At 52.0% G+C, this 12,867-nt stretch overlaps 1 protein-coding gene across 1 annotated transcript; it reads right to left on the bottom strand.

The window, feature by feature from the left end:
* Positions 1–4,622: 4,622 nt before the first annotated feature.
* LOC120872064 (sialic acid-binding Ig-like lectin 10) lies at positions 4,623–11,949 on the bottom strand. Its single transcript, XM_040252215.1, has 11 exons — positions 11,843–11,949; positions 11,376–11,750; positions 10,921–11,205; positions 10,248–10,295; positions 9,890–10,153; positions 8,571–8,618; positions 8,185–8,442; positions 7,815–8,099; positions 7,207–7,300; positions 6,953–7,094; positions 4,623–5,575 (listed from the first exon to the last, which is right to left on the bottom strand). The coding sequence occupies exons 1-11, from the start codon at positions 11,877–11,879 to the stop codon at positions 5,315–5,317; spliced, it is 2,097 nt and encodes a 698-aa protein (XP_040108149.1). The 5' UTR covers positions 11,880–11,949; the 3' UTR covers positions 4,623–5,314.
* Positions 11,950–12,867: the final 918 nt, after the last annotated feature.

The raw sequence follows: 12,867 nt of genomic DNA, 5'->3' as shown, positions 1-12,867 counted from the left end.
GAGGAATGGGGAATCAAGGATGATGCAAAGTTTTCAACCTGAGTGACGCCTTTCAATATGAATTTTCTTATAAAAGCTCAGAACATCCCGCTTTAAGGAGGATAACTCACTTTCCGAGTTCTCTTGAGCTAACTCTACACCATGCTGGGGACTCAGAGTAGATGCAGAACCAATAGCTGCTCTTCAAGGGCTCTCAAGGTTTGAGGGGGTGAAATCCATAGTAGCATTCTGGGGTGATTGGGACACTGGGAGGGACAGGACAATGAGAGCCGGAAGTGGGTTAAATGTAGCCTGGAGGCCAAGAGGTGGAGGGTCAAGTCGGGGGCCAGGAGTACAGTTGCTCGCCTGCTAGAGGCTGGAGAAGGTAGGAGAGGGTTTTTTCTTTGCTTGTTTTTACAGAAGGGGCCTTTGGGCTAGGTCTAGAGTGAATGGAGGTAGAAAAAATGGTGCAAGCAAAGGCCAGGTGGCTGGAATCGAAAAGATTTTATCAAGAAAGCTGGCTTTCTTTTCTGGCAGCTATGATTGGCATTCAGGTCTCATTAATCCGGTTACAGTCTATCCCAAAGAAGAAGCTTTTGTTGAACAGGGCTTCGAAATGACGGTTTGAATCCTCGCTCTGCTTCTTACTAGCTCTTGCCCTAGAACAGGCTAAGTCTGTTTTTCCGAAACATAAAACTCAGTCCCAGCGTAACAGCACTGCTTCTGGTTTGTAACGGGTCCTCCTATTTCTGCGATCAGGGTCTGACCTTGTCACTTACCAAGTCAGTCAGTTCATTCCCTCAGTCGTTTCCAACTCTTCTCGACCCCATGGACCACAGCACGCCAGGCCTCCCTGTCCATCACCAACTCCTGGAGTTTACTAAAACTCATGTCCATTGAGTCCGTGATGCCATCCAACCACCTCATCCTCTGTCATCCACTTCTCCTCCCGCCTTCAATCTTTTCCAGCATCAGGGTCTTTTCAAATGAGTCAACTCTTCACATCAGGTGGCCAAAGTATTGGAGTTTCAACATCAGTCCTTCCAATGACTATTCAGGACTAATTTCCTTTAGGATTGACTGGTTGGATCTCCTTGCAGTCCAAGGGACTCTCAAGAGTCTTTTCCAACACCATAGTTCAAAAGCGTCAATTCTTCAGCGATGAGCTTTCTTTATAGTCCAACTTTCACATCCATACATGACTACTGGAAAAACCATAGCCTTGACTAGACGGACCTTTGTTGCCAAAGTAATGTCTCTGCTTTTTAATATGCTGTCTATGTTAGTCATACGGAGACGGCAATGGCAACCCACTCCAGTACTCTTGCCTGGAAAATCCCATGGACGGAAGAGCCTGGTAGGCTGCAAGTCCAAGGGGTCGCTAGGAGTCAGACACGACTGAGCGACTTCACTTTCACTTTTTACTTTTATGCACTGGAGAAGGAAATGGCAACCCGCTTCAGTATTCTTGCCTGGAGAATCCCAGGGACGGTGGAGCCTGGTGGGCTGCCGTCTAGGGTCGCACAGAGTTGGACACGACTGAAGCAACTTAGCAGGAGCAGCATGTTAGTCATAACTTTTCTCCCAAGGAGTAAGCATCTTTTAATTTTATGGCTGCAATCACCATCTGCAGTGATTTTGGAGCCCAAGAAAATAAAGTCTACCACTGTTTCCACTGTTTCTTCATCTATTTGCCATGAAGTGATGGGACCGGATGCCATGATCTTAGTTTTCTGAATGTTGAGCTTTAAGCCAACTTTTTCACTCTCCTCTTTCACTTTCATCAAGAGGCCCTTTAGTTCTTCACTTTCTGCCAAAAGGGTGGTGTCATCTGCATATCTGAGGTTACTGATAGTTCTCCCGGCAATCTTACCAAGTATCTGGCCCTTTAAGGCCCTCCCCGCGGAGCTAGGAGAGCGGAGGCTGGCTTTTGAGTCCTTAAGGAAGTACGCTTCGCCCAGCTTCCAAAATTGACAGGCAAGTTCTGAAAAGTGACCAATCAACTCCTGCATCGGGTGGGAAGGACGTTTCCGATTTATTGGGGGAAAGGGCAGTCATCGGCCTGAGCTCCGCCCACTCCTTGTTACGCACGACAGCGCGAGGCGTCATCCTCAGCTCTGATTGGCGGGTGAACTCGCATTGCTTCCGGGCCCCTCCCTCCAGCTGTCAGATCCAGGTGGGGCTCGGAAGCAGTGCGAGGCTATCATCCCAGGAAGGTTCAGTTCAGTTCAGTTCAGTCGCTCAGTCGTGTCCGACTCTTTGCGACCCCATGAATCGCAGCACGCCAGGCCTCTCTGTCCATCACCAACTCCCGGAGTTCACTCAGATTCACGTCCATCGAGTCAGTGATGTCATCCAGCCATCTCATCCTCTGTTGTCCCCTTCTCCTCCTGCCCCCAATCCCTCCCAGCATCAGAGTCTTTTCCAATGAGTCAACTCTTCGCATGAGGTGGCCAAAGTATTGGAGTTTCAGCTTTAGTATCATTCCTTCCAAAGAAATCCCAGGGTTGATCTCCTTCAGAATGGACTGGTTGGATCTCCTTGCAGTCCAAGGGACTCTCAAGAGTTTTCTCCAACACCACAATTCAAAAGCATCAATTCTTTGGCGCTCAGCCTTCTTCACAGTCCAACTCTCACATCCATACATGACTACTGGAAAAACCATAGCCTTGACTAGACGGACCTTAGTCGGCAAAGCACCCTCATTCTTTGATTGGCTACGTTTCTGAGCACAAGTCTCTCTCTCACCCTCTGATTGACTGTTTCCTTTCAGCGCCTGGGCTGTAACTGAAGGTTTTGCCCTGGTCTTTAGCGGTGTCCCTTGTCTGCTTCTCGGCGCGGTGGCAGCCTAGACCAGAAGATGCTGAGCGAAGCTAGAAAGGGAGAGAGGTCCCCAGGCTGAGGGAAGTCTTCTTCCTCTAGGGAAGCTCATTGGACTCTCCTGATGGCTTAAGTGGGTTAGGAATCCACTTGCCAACACAGGAGCCATGGATTCAATCCCTGGCTCCAGAAGATCCCCTGGAGGAGGAAATGGCAACCCATTTTTCTTTCCTGAAAAATTCCGTGGACAGTGGAGCCTGGCGGGCTAGTGCTTGGGGTCGCAAAGAATCGGACAGGATTGAGCAACTAAGGACAGGACTGAGCAACTAAGCACGCAGCCAGTCTTAGGACGAATCTCTTCCTTCCACTGCCCCCTACAGGCCTCCGACTGTCAAAGTCCCAAGATTCCATCTTCAGAGCCTTCCTAGTCCACAGGACTCAAGGATTCCCTTAAATTCCTTCCATCTCCCTCCCTGCAGGAGACCCTTGGGCACCTTCTTCTCTCCCTTGAGCTTTACCCACTCGTTCAACGCCTCCAACTTAGGAGCCCTTCCGGTCTTGGGGTTTTCCACTATCCTCAGAAATGGTCGGGATGCTTTGGCAAGGGGTTACTGGAGTGAGACTGAGTTTAAGGGGTCAGATTTGTGGGCTGAAGTCTGTGCTGGAATGAGTGCCCCTGGGTTTACGTGGCTCTCATGATTGCTTTTTTTCCCTTAATATTTTTAAATATTGTTCTTTTGAAAAATTATTTGGCTGTGCTGAGTCTTAGCTGTGGGGTTTGGGATCTTTGGTGCAGCACGTGGGTTCTAGTTCTCTGACCAGGGATGGAACCTAGGCCCCTTGCATTGGGAGGGTGGAGGCTTAGCCACTGGACCACCAGATAAATCTCCATGATTGCTTTTTAGATTGCTTGGTAGTCAGGGTTTGTTAGAAAAGTCCGCTAAAGTGGCAGTGGGAGTCTGGAGGTGAAGGGCCCCAGAAAGGGAGATCACTGAGATACTTGCATTAAATCATTTAAATTCTCACAATCTTTTAAAAAGTACTCAAAATATTTTGCATTTGTATTATTTACCTTCTTTCAAGTACAGTAAAATTCACTCTTTTTGGTGTGCAGTTCCGAGTTTTGACAGATGTATAGAGCTGTATAGTTTTGACAGATGTATAGAGACAGATGTATGTAACTGTCACTGCTAACAAGATCCAGTGTGTTTTTATCATTCCTCCAAATTCTCTTGTGCTGCCTCTTTGTCATAATAACCTTTTTAAAAAAAGTTTTCAAAAGTTATTTATTGAAAACTCACAAAAACTTAACACTAGAATCATACTATATGTTGGAGGAGTTTATTTTATATAGGTTATAATCATGCTTACTTGAAGGGCTATATGAACTTGACCTTATAGATTTCATGTAAAAGTTTAGTTACTCCAAGTCCTCTTATTGTCTTTAGAAAGTCTTTTTTTATTTTATTCAAATATAGTTCATTTACAATGTTGTGTTTAATTTCTGCTGTACAACAAAGTGACTCATACGTATATGTATTCTTTTTCATATTCTTTTCCATATATATATATAACTGAATCACTGTGATCTACACTTGAAACTAACAGAACATTGTAAACCAACTATAATGTAATTAAAAAAAAAATTTGTTTAAAGGTGCCTACCATTCCAAAAGAAGAAGCAGAAGAACCAGGAAAGCAACTAAACAACAAACTTTTCCTAACTGAAGGCTGCCTTTCTTAGGCTTAGCAAGGCAACAATTCCATTCTTCCTGAAATCAGTCATAGGCAATACAGAAAAAAAAAAAAAAAATGGGCATGACTGCGCTTCAATAAAGCTTTATTTAGGGACACTGAAATTTGAATCTCAAGTTATTTCCATGCATCATAAAACATCCTTCTTTTGATTTTTTTTTTTTAACCCCTGAACCATTTAAAATGTAAAAAACACTCTCGGCTCACAGGTGCCATCAAAGCCGACAGAGGCCCAGACTTGACCCGTGAGGTTGTCTCGGCGACCTCACAAACAGGCGTGCTTCATCCTCTCTAAAGGCTCCCCCCAACCGTTGAGAAACTGAGACTGTGAGTAATTAGCTGGGGCGGGGCCTGGGCTTCTCCGAGAAAAATCTTTTCCTTGCTCAGGAGAGTGTATTTGGAGAAGTGATGGCAGGAGGAGAAGGGGGCAACAGAGGATGAGATGATTGGATGGCATCACCGACTCAATGGACCTGAGTCCGAGAAAACTCCAGGAGATGGTGAAGGTCAAGGAAGCCTGGAGGGCTACAGTCCATGGGGTTGCAAAGAGTCGGATATGACTTAGCTACTGAACAACTCTGGAGACATTCATCAAGCTGCTCCAGGGTCTGGGATGGGATGACCCATCCTCAGAGGATTAAAAAGAGAGAGAGAGACAGACCACACTCTGTTCTCGTCCCAATTACCACACTCTGTTCTCATCCCAATTGTTCTGCCTCTCTCCCTGGCCTGCATCTGAGTCCTCCGGCCCAGCCAACCCTCAGTGGAACTGGATTTCAGCGTACTCTGGGTGCGTGCCCTCGGGTCTCTGGGTCTCCCATGGTCTGAGGGCTGGGAAGTTGAGGACAGCGTAATGGAGCTCCTCTTGGTTGTTCTCTGCTTCTGAGGCTTGTGGGGATGACTTGGGTCCTGGACAGTTGTGGGAGACGAGATGGAGCTCCTTCTGGTTCTTTCTGGCTTCCGGGGTGTGACCATCTGGAGGAGGAGGCTGGGAAGGACTGCTTGGTTTGGCTTTCTGTTTCTGAGCATAAGTGGGGGTAAAAAAAAACCGACCATCCTGCCTTCCTTCACTCAACAAATACTTGAGCTCCTGCCCAGTGCCAGGTACTAATTAAGGAACTGGTGTTACATCAGGCAGTGAAACAAAGACTCTGCCCTCCTTGAGTTCACCTCTTGTCTCGGGACAAGAACAAACTATAAACAGAAGTCTGTTGTTTAAGCCTCCAGCCTGTGGCTCTTTGCTATGGCTGCCCTAGTGAACTGACTAATGCAGGTAGATTGGTGTGAGGACCACCACAAAACACTGAAGCGCTCCATCAACACATCCATCTCCCTCCCATATCCATAACCTCCCTTCTCATCTCCTCCCATCCTGGACCCCTCACAAGTACTAACCTGTCCTCTATCTCTACAGTCGTAACACCCCGTGTAGGTGACCATTTGAAATTTGGCCTTTTTTTTTCTTGGTCCCTAAGCTCTATCCAACCGAGGTGGGGAGAAGTGGTTTGGATGGATTTGGGAAGAGATGTGCTGATGGATTGATTGTGGGAGGATAAAAAAGAGAAGAGTAAGAAGTGACTTTAAGGCTGGAGGCTTGAGCAGTTGGGCCAATGTGGGCTCTTTGCTGAGATGCAGAGGGTGGAGGAGAAGGGATTTAAGCGGTACTTAGTCACAAGTTTGATTTTGGATAGGCAAAGTTTGAGATGACTGTTAGACATCCGAATAGAGACGCAGCTTAGAGAGTTGGCTGTGAGTCTAGAGTTGAGGAATGAGTCTGGGAAATGTAAATTTTGGAGTCATCAGCATCTACATGTTCACTCCTGAAAATATCCAGCATTTAAACCAACACTTATTAGGTGCCTGGTACTCAATGTTCTATGGGTAGAAAATGAGCCTATCAAATACCCAGAATGAGCCTACATGGTCTGTACTACTATTATCCCCTTTTTACAGTTAAATCGAGGCACAGAGAAGTTAAGTGGCTCATCCCAGAATACACAGCGTGGAAAGCAGGAAGGAATCCCGGCAGCCTGACTTCAAAGCCCTGCCCTTAATCATCACTAGGACATACGGACCCTCAGTGATATTAATCATTGTGGCATCATTAATTATACTTAGTCATGTCGTTGGTAGTGGTGATAGTGAAATAGTTATTGCCATCTATCAAGCAATAACATGTGTTGTAATCCTCAAACCGGCTCTCAAGGAGGAAGCAACAGAGGCTCAGCAGGAAGGAAGGATATGGTCAAGGTCTTCTAGAAGTTATGTGTCAGAATCAGGGTTTGAATCCAACACCCGGGCCTTTTCCACTGTGAGGAAAATCGGGCACGGGGCTGGAGAGGAGCGCATACGGGAGTCAGAGAAGGGGAGCAAGAGGCAGCGGCTTGGGAGCACTCACCAGGGGGCCGGCCTTAGGGATCACGTTGATGTAATCCAGGATGGTGCTCCTGCGTGAGAACCTGGACCGCGGAGCCTCTCCGGGGGCCGGGGCCGGGGCCGCGACCTCTGCCTGGGTCCATTTCTTCCTCAGAGTCCTCACTCTGCGGAAACACCCCACTGCCTCCTTGGTGTGCGCCCGGGTCCCGCCCCCTTTCCCGGGGTGCCCCAGATTTCACGCCCCATCCCTCGCTGCCCGCCTGGCTCCTAACTCACAAGATCAGCATGAAGCAGAGGAAGAGGAGAGTGGTGACGCCAGTCCCTAGAGAGATTCCGCTGGAGAAGGCCCCGGAGGCGAGTCCCTTCTCATCTGCACGGAAACGGTCAGCCGTCTCTGAGCCCGTACCATTCACGTGGGTCCTCACGTCCGCCCGCCACTAGGCGCTCAGTCTTCCGGCTCCCATGCCAGAGGTTTTCCCCTGCAGCCCCTTCCCATCGACTTTTTGGAAATTCCACTACACCTCAAGCCCAGATATCAGGCTTTCCGATTTAAACTTCCCCTCTGCATCCCAAGGGGCTTCCTTGGTGGCTCAGACGGTAAAGAATCCGCCTGTAGTGCGGGAGACCTGGGTTCGATCTCTGGGTGGGGAAGATCCCCTGGAGAAGGAAATGGCAACCTACTCCAGTATTCATGCCTGGAGAATCCCATGGACAGAGGAGCCTGGTGGGCTATACATTCCATGGGGCTGCAAAGAGTCGGACAGGACTGAGGGGCTAACGCGCCGGCGTGTCCCCGCCCTCCCCCAGCTCCTGATCCAACCACAAGACCCAGCCCCCGTCCCTCTCAACCCCCGCCTCCACGGGGCGTCCAGTTGACCCCTGACCTGGCAGCAGCAGGACAGACCCGCTCTGGGCCCCGTGGCCGTTCAGGGCCTCGCAGCTGAGTCTGAGACCGGAGCTGAGCCCCTCGCGGAGGCTCAGCGAACTGTTGGCCCAGGGCCCCGCAGAGCTGGAGGCGACCTCAAAGGAGGCGTTGCTGAGCTCCCCCACCAGCAGGCCCTCCCCGAGCCGCCAGCGCAGAGAGGGGGCCGGCTGGGCTCGGGAGGAGCAGCTGCAGCGCAGACCCTCGTCCTCCTGGGAGCAGGAGGGGCCTAGCAGCTGCGGGGGGGCTGTGGGGAGAGATGGGAGGGATCAGGGGCGCCCCTCCCCTCTCTGGAACCCCGGCCTCCTGTCCCCAGGGGACCCCACACTCACAGACCACGGAGAGGCTCAGGGAGATATTTTGGGAGCCTAGCAGGTTCTGAGCCCGGCAGGTGAACTCCCCTTCCTGCTCTGTTTGTATCTGAGGCAGCTCCAGGACCCCGGGATCCGAGGGCTGGGAGGGGCTCACAGTCCGTCCCTGTCGGGCCCAGCTCAACCGGGCGGGGGGGTTGCTGTGAGCGACACAGAGGAGACGCAGGCTTTGGCCCTCCAGGACCTGAAGAGATGCGCCATTCTCCAAGTTTTCCAGGGCTAGGGAGAGAGGAGGCAGGATGGATGAAGAGAGGAGGGCACAGGAACCCTTCTGCCTGTTGATATGCCAGACATCCATGCTGCAGTGTGGCACCCAGAAGCCTGGCTCCTCTGATGCCCTTCCTTACCTGTGCGGTTTGCTTTCGAGACCATCACTTTCAGGTTCTCCGGGGCATCTGAAACAGAAACGGGGGGCTTGGCTGTAAACAGGCAGGGATTTCCTTCTGGGCCAAGTGAACGTCCCCAGGGATGAAGGGCTCGGAAGGGGAGGAGGGTTAAATCACCCTCTGAGTGATTCTCTGAAGAGGAACCCATGCTATGTAATAGAAATAGGTCTTTGGTCTTCGTCCCTACTCCACACACAGAGCTTCTAAAACTCCTGGATTTCCTGAATGGTAAGCATGATAAAGGTGCCTTGTTATTTATAACAAACCCCTTTCCACCATCCCTGAGTATACCATTATTGAAGTGACTTTTGGAAGTGCCCAAGGCTGAGGGCTTGTTGGTGGGGGGCGGAACCGACCATGTGATTTGAGGGTTGAAACTTCCAGTCCCACCCCCTGACCTCTGAGGAGGGGAAAGAAAGAGGACTGGAGATTGAGTTTAATCACTAATGGGTGATTTAATCAAAAGTGACTATGTAACAGGGGCTTCCCAGGTGACTCAGTGGTACAGAATCTGTCTGCTAATGCAGGAGACCCAAGTTCAATCCCTGGGTGGGGAAGATCCCCTGGAGAAGGAAGTGACAACTCACCCTAGTATTCTTGCCTGGGAAATCCCAGGGACAGAGGAGCCTGGAGGGCTACAGTCCATGGGGTCCCAAATGTAACAAAGCCTCCATAACCACCTCCGCAAATGGGGTGAACAGATGGAGATTTGGGGAACACGGTGCCCAGGAAGAGGGCATGGAAGGTAGGTGCTCCTTCCCCATACCTTGCCCTAAGCATCGCTTCCATCTGGCTGTTCCTGAGTTAGTCTTGTTATAATAAACCAGTAATCTAGTGAGCAAACTATTTCTCTGAGCAGCTCAAGCAAATTCATGGAACCCAAGGAGGAGATCATGGGAATCCCCAATTACTGGTGGGTCAGAAGCACAAGTGACACTCTGGATTTGTCATTGGCAGCTGAGGTGGGGGCGGGGCCAGCTTGGTGGGCCCCATCCCTTAACCTGTGGGGATCTGACTGATGCTCTCTCCAGGTATACAGGATCAGAACTGAGCTGAGCTGTAAGACAGCCTGCTGATGTGGGAGAATTGCTTGGTGGTGTGGGGAAAATCCCGCCCCCTCCACTAGCCCCCGACCTGGCTCCTCCGATCAGAGCTAGAAGCAGAATCTTAAGTTCCGTTGGCCTGGGGTTCCAGGTCCCCATGGAGCTCTGGGACTCTACCCCCAGCCCCCTTGCCTCCTCCCTGGCTCCCCAACCCAGGCCCTTGCTGGTCACACTCACACTGCACTGAGAGGTCCAGGCTGCGGCTCAGGAAGCCAAGCCTGTTCTCAGCCCGGCAGGTATAGCGACCCGCATCCTCGGCCTTCACCCTGGGCAGCGCCAGCTCCAGAGCTGTGGAGCCCAAGGGGTGGGACCAAGAGAGGACTCTGTCCTGCAGGGTCCAGCTCAGTGTGGCCAGCGGCAAACTGTCCGCGGTACAGAGCAGCCGCAGGGACTGCCCTTTCTGGACTTCCAGGTGTGGGCTCTCTCCCCCTGGCTCCAGAGCTGCAGAGAGAGAAAGAGAGACAGCAAGAGAAGGACCGCAGGGGGAAACGCCACTCCCCCCGCCCTCCTGACACCCCCAAGTGGCCCTCAGTACCTGGCTCATCGGTGTGGGAGATGCTGATAACCAGGTCTTTGGGGGCATCTGTTAACAGGATTGGGAGTTGGCTTTGGGGAAAGTGAAAGTCGCTCAGTCGTCCGACTCTTTGCGATCCCATGGACTATATAGTCTGTGGAATTCTCCAGGCTACAATACTGGAGTGGGTAGCCTTTCCCTTCTCTGGAGAATCTTCCCAACCCAGGGATCAAACCCAGGACTCTCGCATCGCAGGCGGATTCTATCCCAGCTGAGCCACAAGGGAAGCCCAAGAATCCTGGCGTGGGTAGCCTGTCTATCCGTTCTCCAGCGGGTCCTCCGGACCCAGGAATCCAACCGGGGTCTCCTGCATTGCAGGTGAATTCTTTACCAGCCGAGCTATCAGGGAAGCCCGGCTTTGGGGAGGAATGATACATTCCCCACCGCCAGAGAACACCCCCTCAGGGAAAAGAACGCGTGACAGTCCCCCGGGAAGACAGGGGACGCATGAGTGCCCAAGATGTGCTTGCGGACAGGGGACCACATGGCAGCCGCGTTCCCTTCCTAGGGCTGAGCCCAGCATCGTGAGACCGGGCCGCCAAGAGCTGTCAGTCATCGGTCATCGCCCGGCCGCCTCTCTCCACCTCCCCATCCCCCGAGCCTGGAGCGCACCATCCTTCCCGCTCAGACTCACAGGCCACGCTAAGCCGGACGGTGTTCTCCGTGCTCACACCCTCTCCGGAGAAGTCCACTCTGCAGGTGAGCTCAGTGTTGTGGTCCTGGGGTCTGGGTGTGAAGGTGAGCTCTGAGAAGTAGGAAGTTCTCGGGCTGGCCTCGTGGGGGGAGACGGTGTTCCCGATCCAAGAGAGAGTAGGGACTGGACATTCGTCAAAGATCCAGTTAAAAGTACAGAAGAGCGTCACCTGGTGCCCGGGCTGCAAGATCTCAGGGACGTAGATCTCCGGCTTCAGTGTCAGGGCTGAGATGGACCAAGAGAGGGTGGGATGCCAGCCCTGGATTGGGGAGTACCCTTGGGGGGTCACACATGGTCTGTTCTCTACAGCCCCTCCCCAGTATGAGAAGGTGGGGGAGGGGTCCCCCCCGGGGTCCCCCCCCCGCGCCCCATTCCAGTTCAAGCCAGTTCCATACCTGTCACCTCCAGATAGAACTTGTATTCCATGAAATTATATTTCACATAATCGCCTCTCTCGAACCGGAAGAAGTACAGTGCACTGTCCTCCAGGTGCGCCTCTCTGATGAGCAAGGAGCAGCTCTGACTGGGATCGCCAAGGAGCTGGAATCGGCCCTGGGTGTCTGTGTCCACGTCCTGACCTGGCTTGTTGGTGGCCACTGGCAGACTAGGCTTGGGGGTCTTGTCTCTGAACCAGAAGCCGTAAGCTGGGGTGGTGGGACTCCATCCTCTGGAGGGGTAGAAGACAGAGCAGGGCACGACCACGCACAGGCCTTCTTGCACCATCACAAACTCCTGGACCTGCAGCTTGAATAAGTCCAGAGCCTGCGACCCTATGGGGGAGACAGAGCTTCAAGCTGCAAGCCCAGCCCAGACCACCCCCCCCAAACCCCCGGGCCTCTCCTGGCCACTTCCATCCACTCACCGCCCCACAGCATGGCCAAGAACAGCGGCAGGAACATCTCAGGCACTTGGACCTTCCTGGGACACACTCATTCCCCAGACGCTTTGACGGGCAGTGGGTAAGGGCAGAAGGCGGAAGCTGAGCCCTGGGGGACTGATGCGTGAAGTGCTCTTCTGGTGCACAGACCCACACGACTCTTTTTCCTTTTCTGGACTCTCCCCGCCACCACCTGGCACCCACTTGAACTCACTCTGGGGAGCTCACCTGGTGTCTGGGCTCCCTGAGCTGGTCAACTTTCCCAGTCATCTCTGGGGGAGGGGCTGGAGGGCATGTGTCTAACCTTAGGGCCTGGCTTTGGGTGGGTGGAGGCTGGGGGCTCTCCCACTGGACCCTGAGTCGTTAGGGAAGCAGAAGTGAAAGTCCCCACTAAGCCCTTCCAGGGGCCCCTGGTGACTGCAGTGGATTTCTGGGGCAGAAGGTGGTGGTGGTGCAGGGCTGGTCTTGCCAGATAAAAGGCAGAATGCCTAGTTAAAATTGGCTTTCAGATTAATAATGTATTTTTTTAGTATAAGTATGTCTTAGAAGTATAAGCATGAGATATTCATGCGTGCGTGCTCAGTCGCTTCAGTCGTGCCTGACTCTTTGTGACCCTATGGACTGTGGCCCACCAGGCTCCTCCATCCGTGGGATTTCCCAGGCAAGAACACTGGAGTGGGTTGCCATGCCCTCCTCCAGAGGATCTTCCTGACCCAGGGATCAAACCCCGAGACTCTTATGTCCCCTGAATTGCAGGCAGATTCTTTATTGCTGAGCTACCGGGGAAGCCCATGCATGAGATATGCTTCTACTAAAATTATTCACTGTTTAGATCTGAAATTCACCTTTAACTGAGCACTTTGCATTTTTCTTGGCTACATCTGGCAATCCCAGGCTGGTCTCTGTCCCTACCCCTTCACCCTCCCTGATGGGCTCACTGGAGCCTGTCCCCCAAGATCTCTGTCTGCTTCCCAATCTCCCCTTCTGTCCCACAGTTGGATGACATACAT

The sequence above is a fragment of the Oryx dammah genome, unplaced genomic scaffold, assembly GCF_014754425.2.
Source record: "Oryx dammah isolate SB20612 unplaced genomic scaffold, SCBI_Odam_1.1 HiC_scaffold_13, whole genome shotgun sequence".
Lineage (NCBI taxonomy): Eukaryota > Metazoa > Chordata > Mammalia > Artiodactyla > Bovidae > Oryx > Oryx dammah.
This window is presented reverse-complemented; position numbering and strand designations above follow the sequence as displayed.

What these genes read in the sequence shown, in the direction of transcription:
- LOC120872064 (XM_040252215.1), bottom strand. Translation starts at nt 11,879, where the DNA reads ATGTTCCTGCCGCTGTTCTTGGCCATGCTGTGGGGCG. An exon ending in CTCCCACACCGATGAGCCAG is followed by an intron (nt 10,154 to 10,247) that starts GTACTGAGGGCC and finishes CTCTCTCTGCAG; the next exon opens with CTCTGGAGCCAGGGGGAGAG. An exon ending in GTCTGTCCTGCTGCTGCCAG is followed by an intron (nt 7,301 to 7,814) that starts GTCAGGGGTCAA and finishes GTTTCCGTGCAG; the next exon opens with ATGAGAAGGGACTCGCCTCC.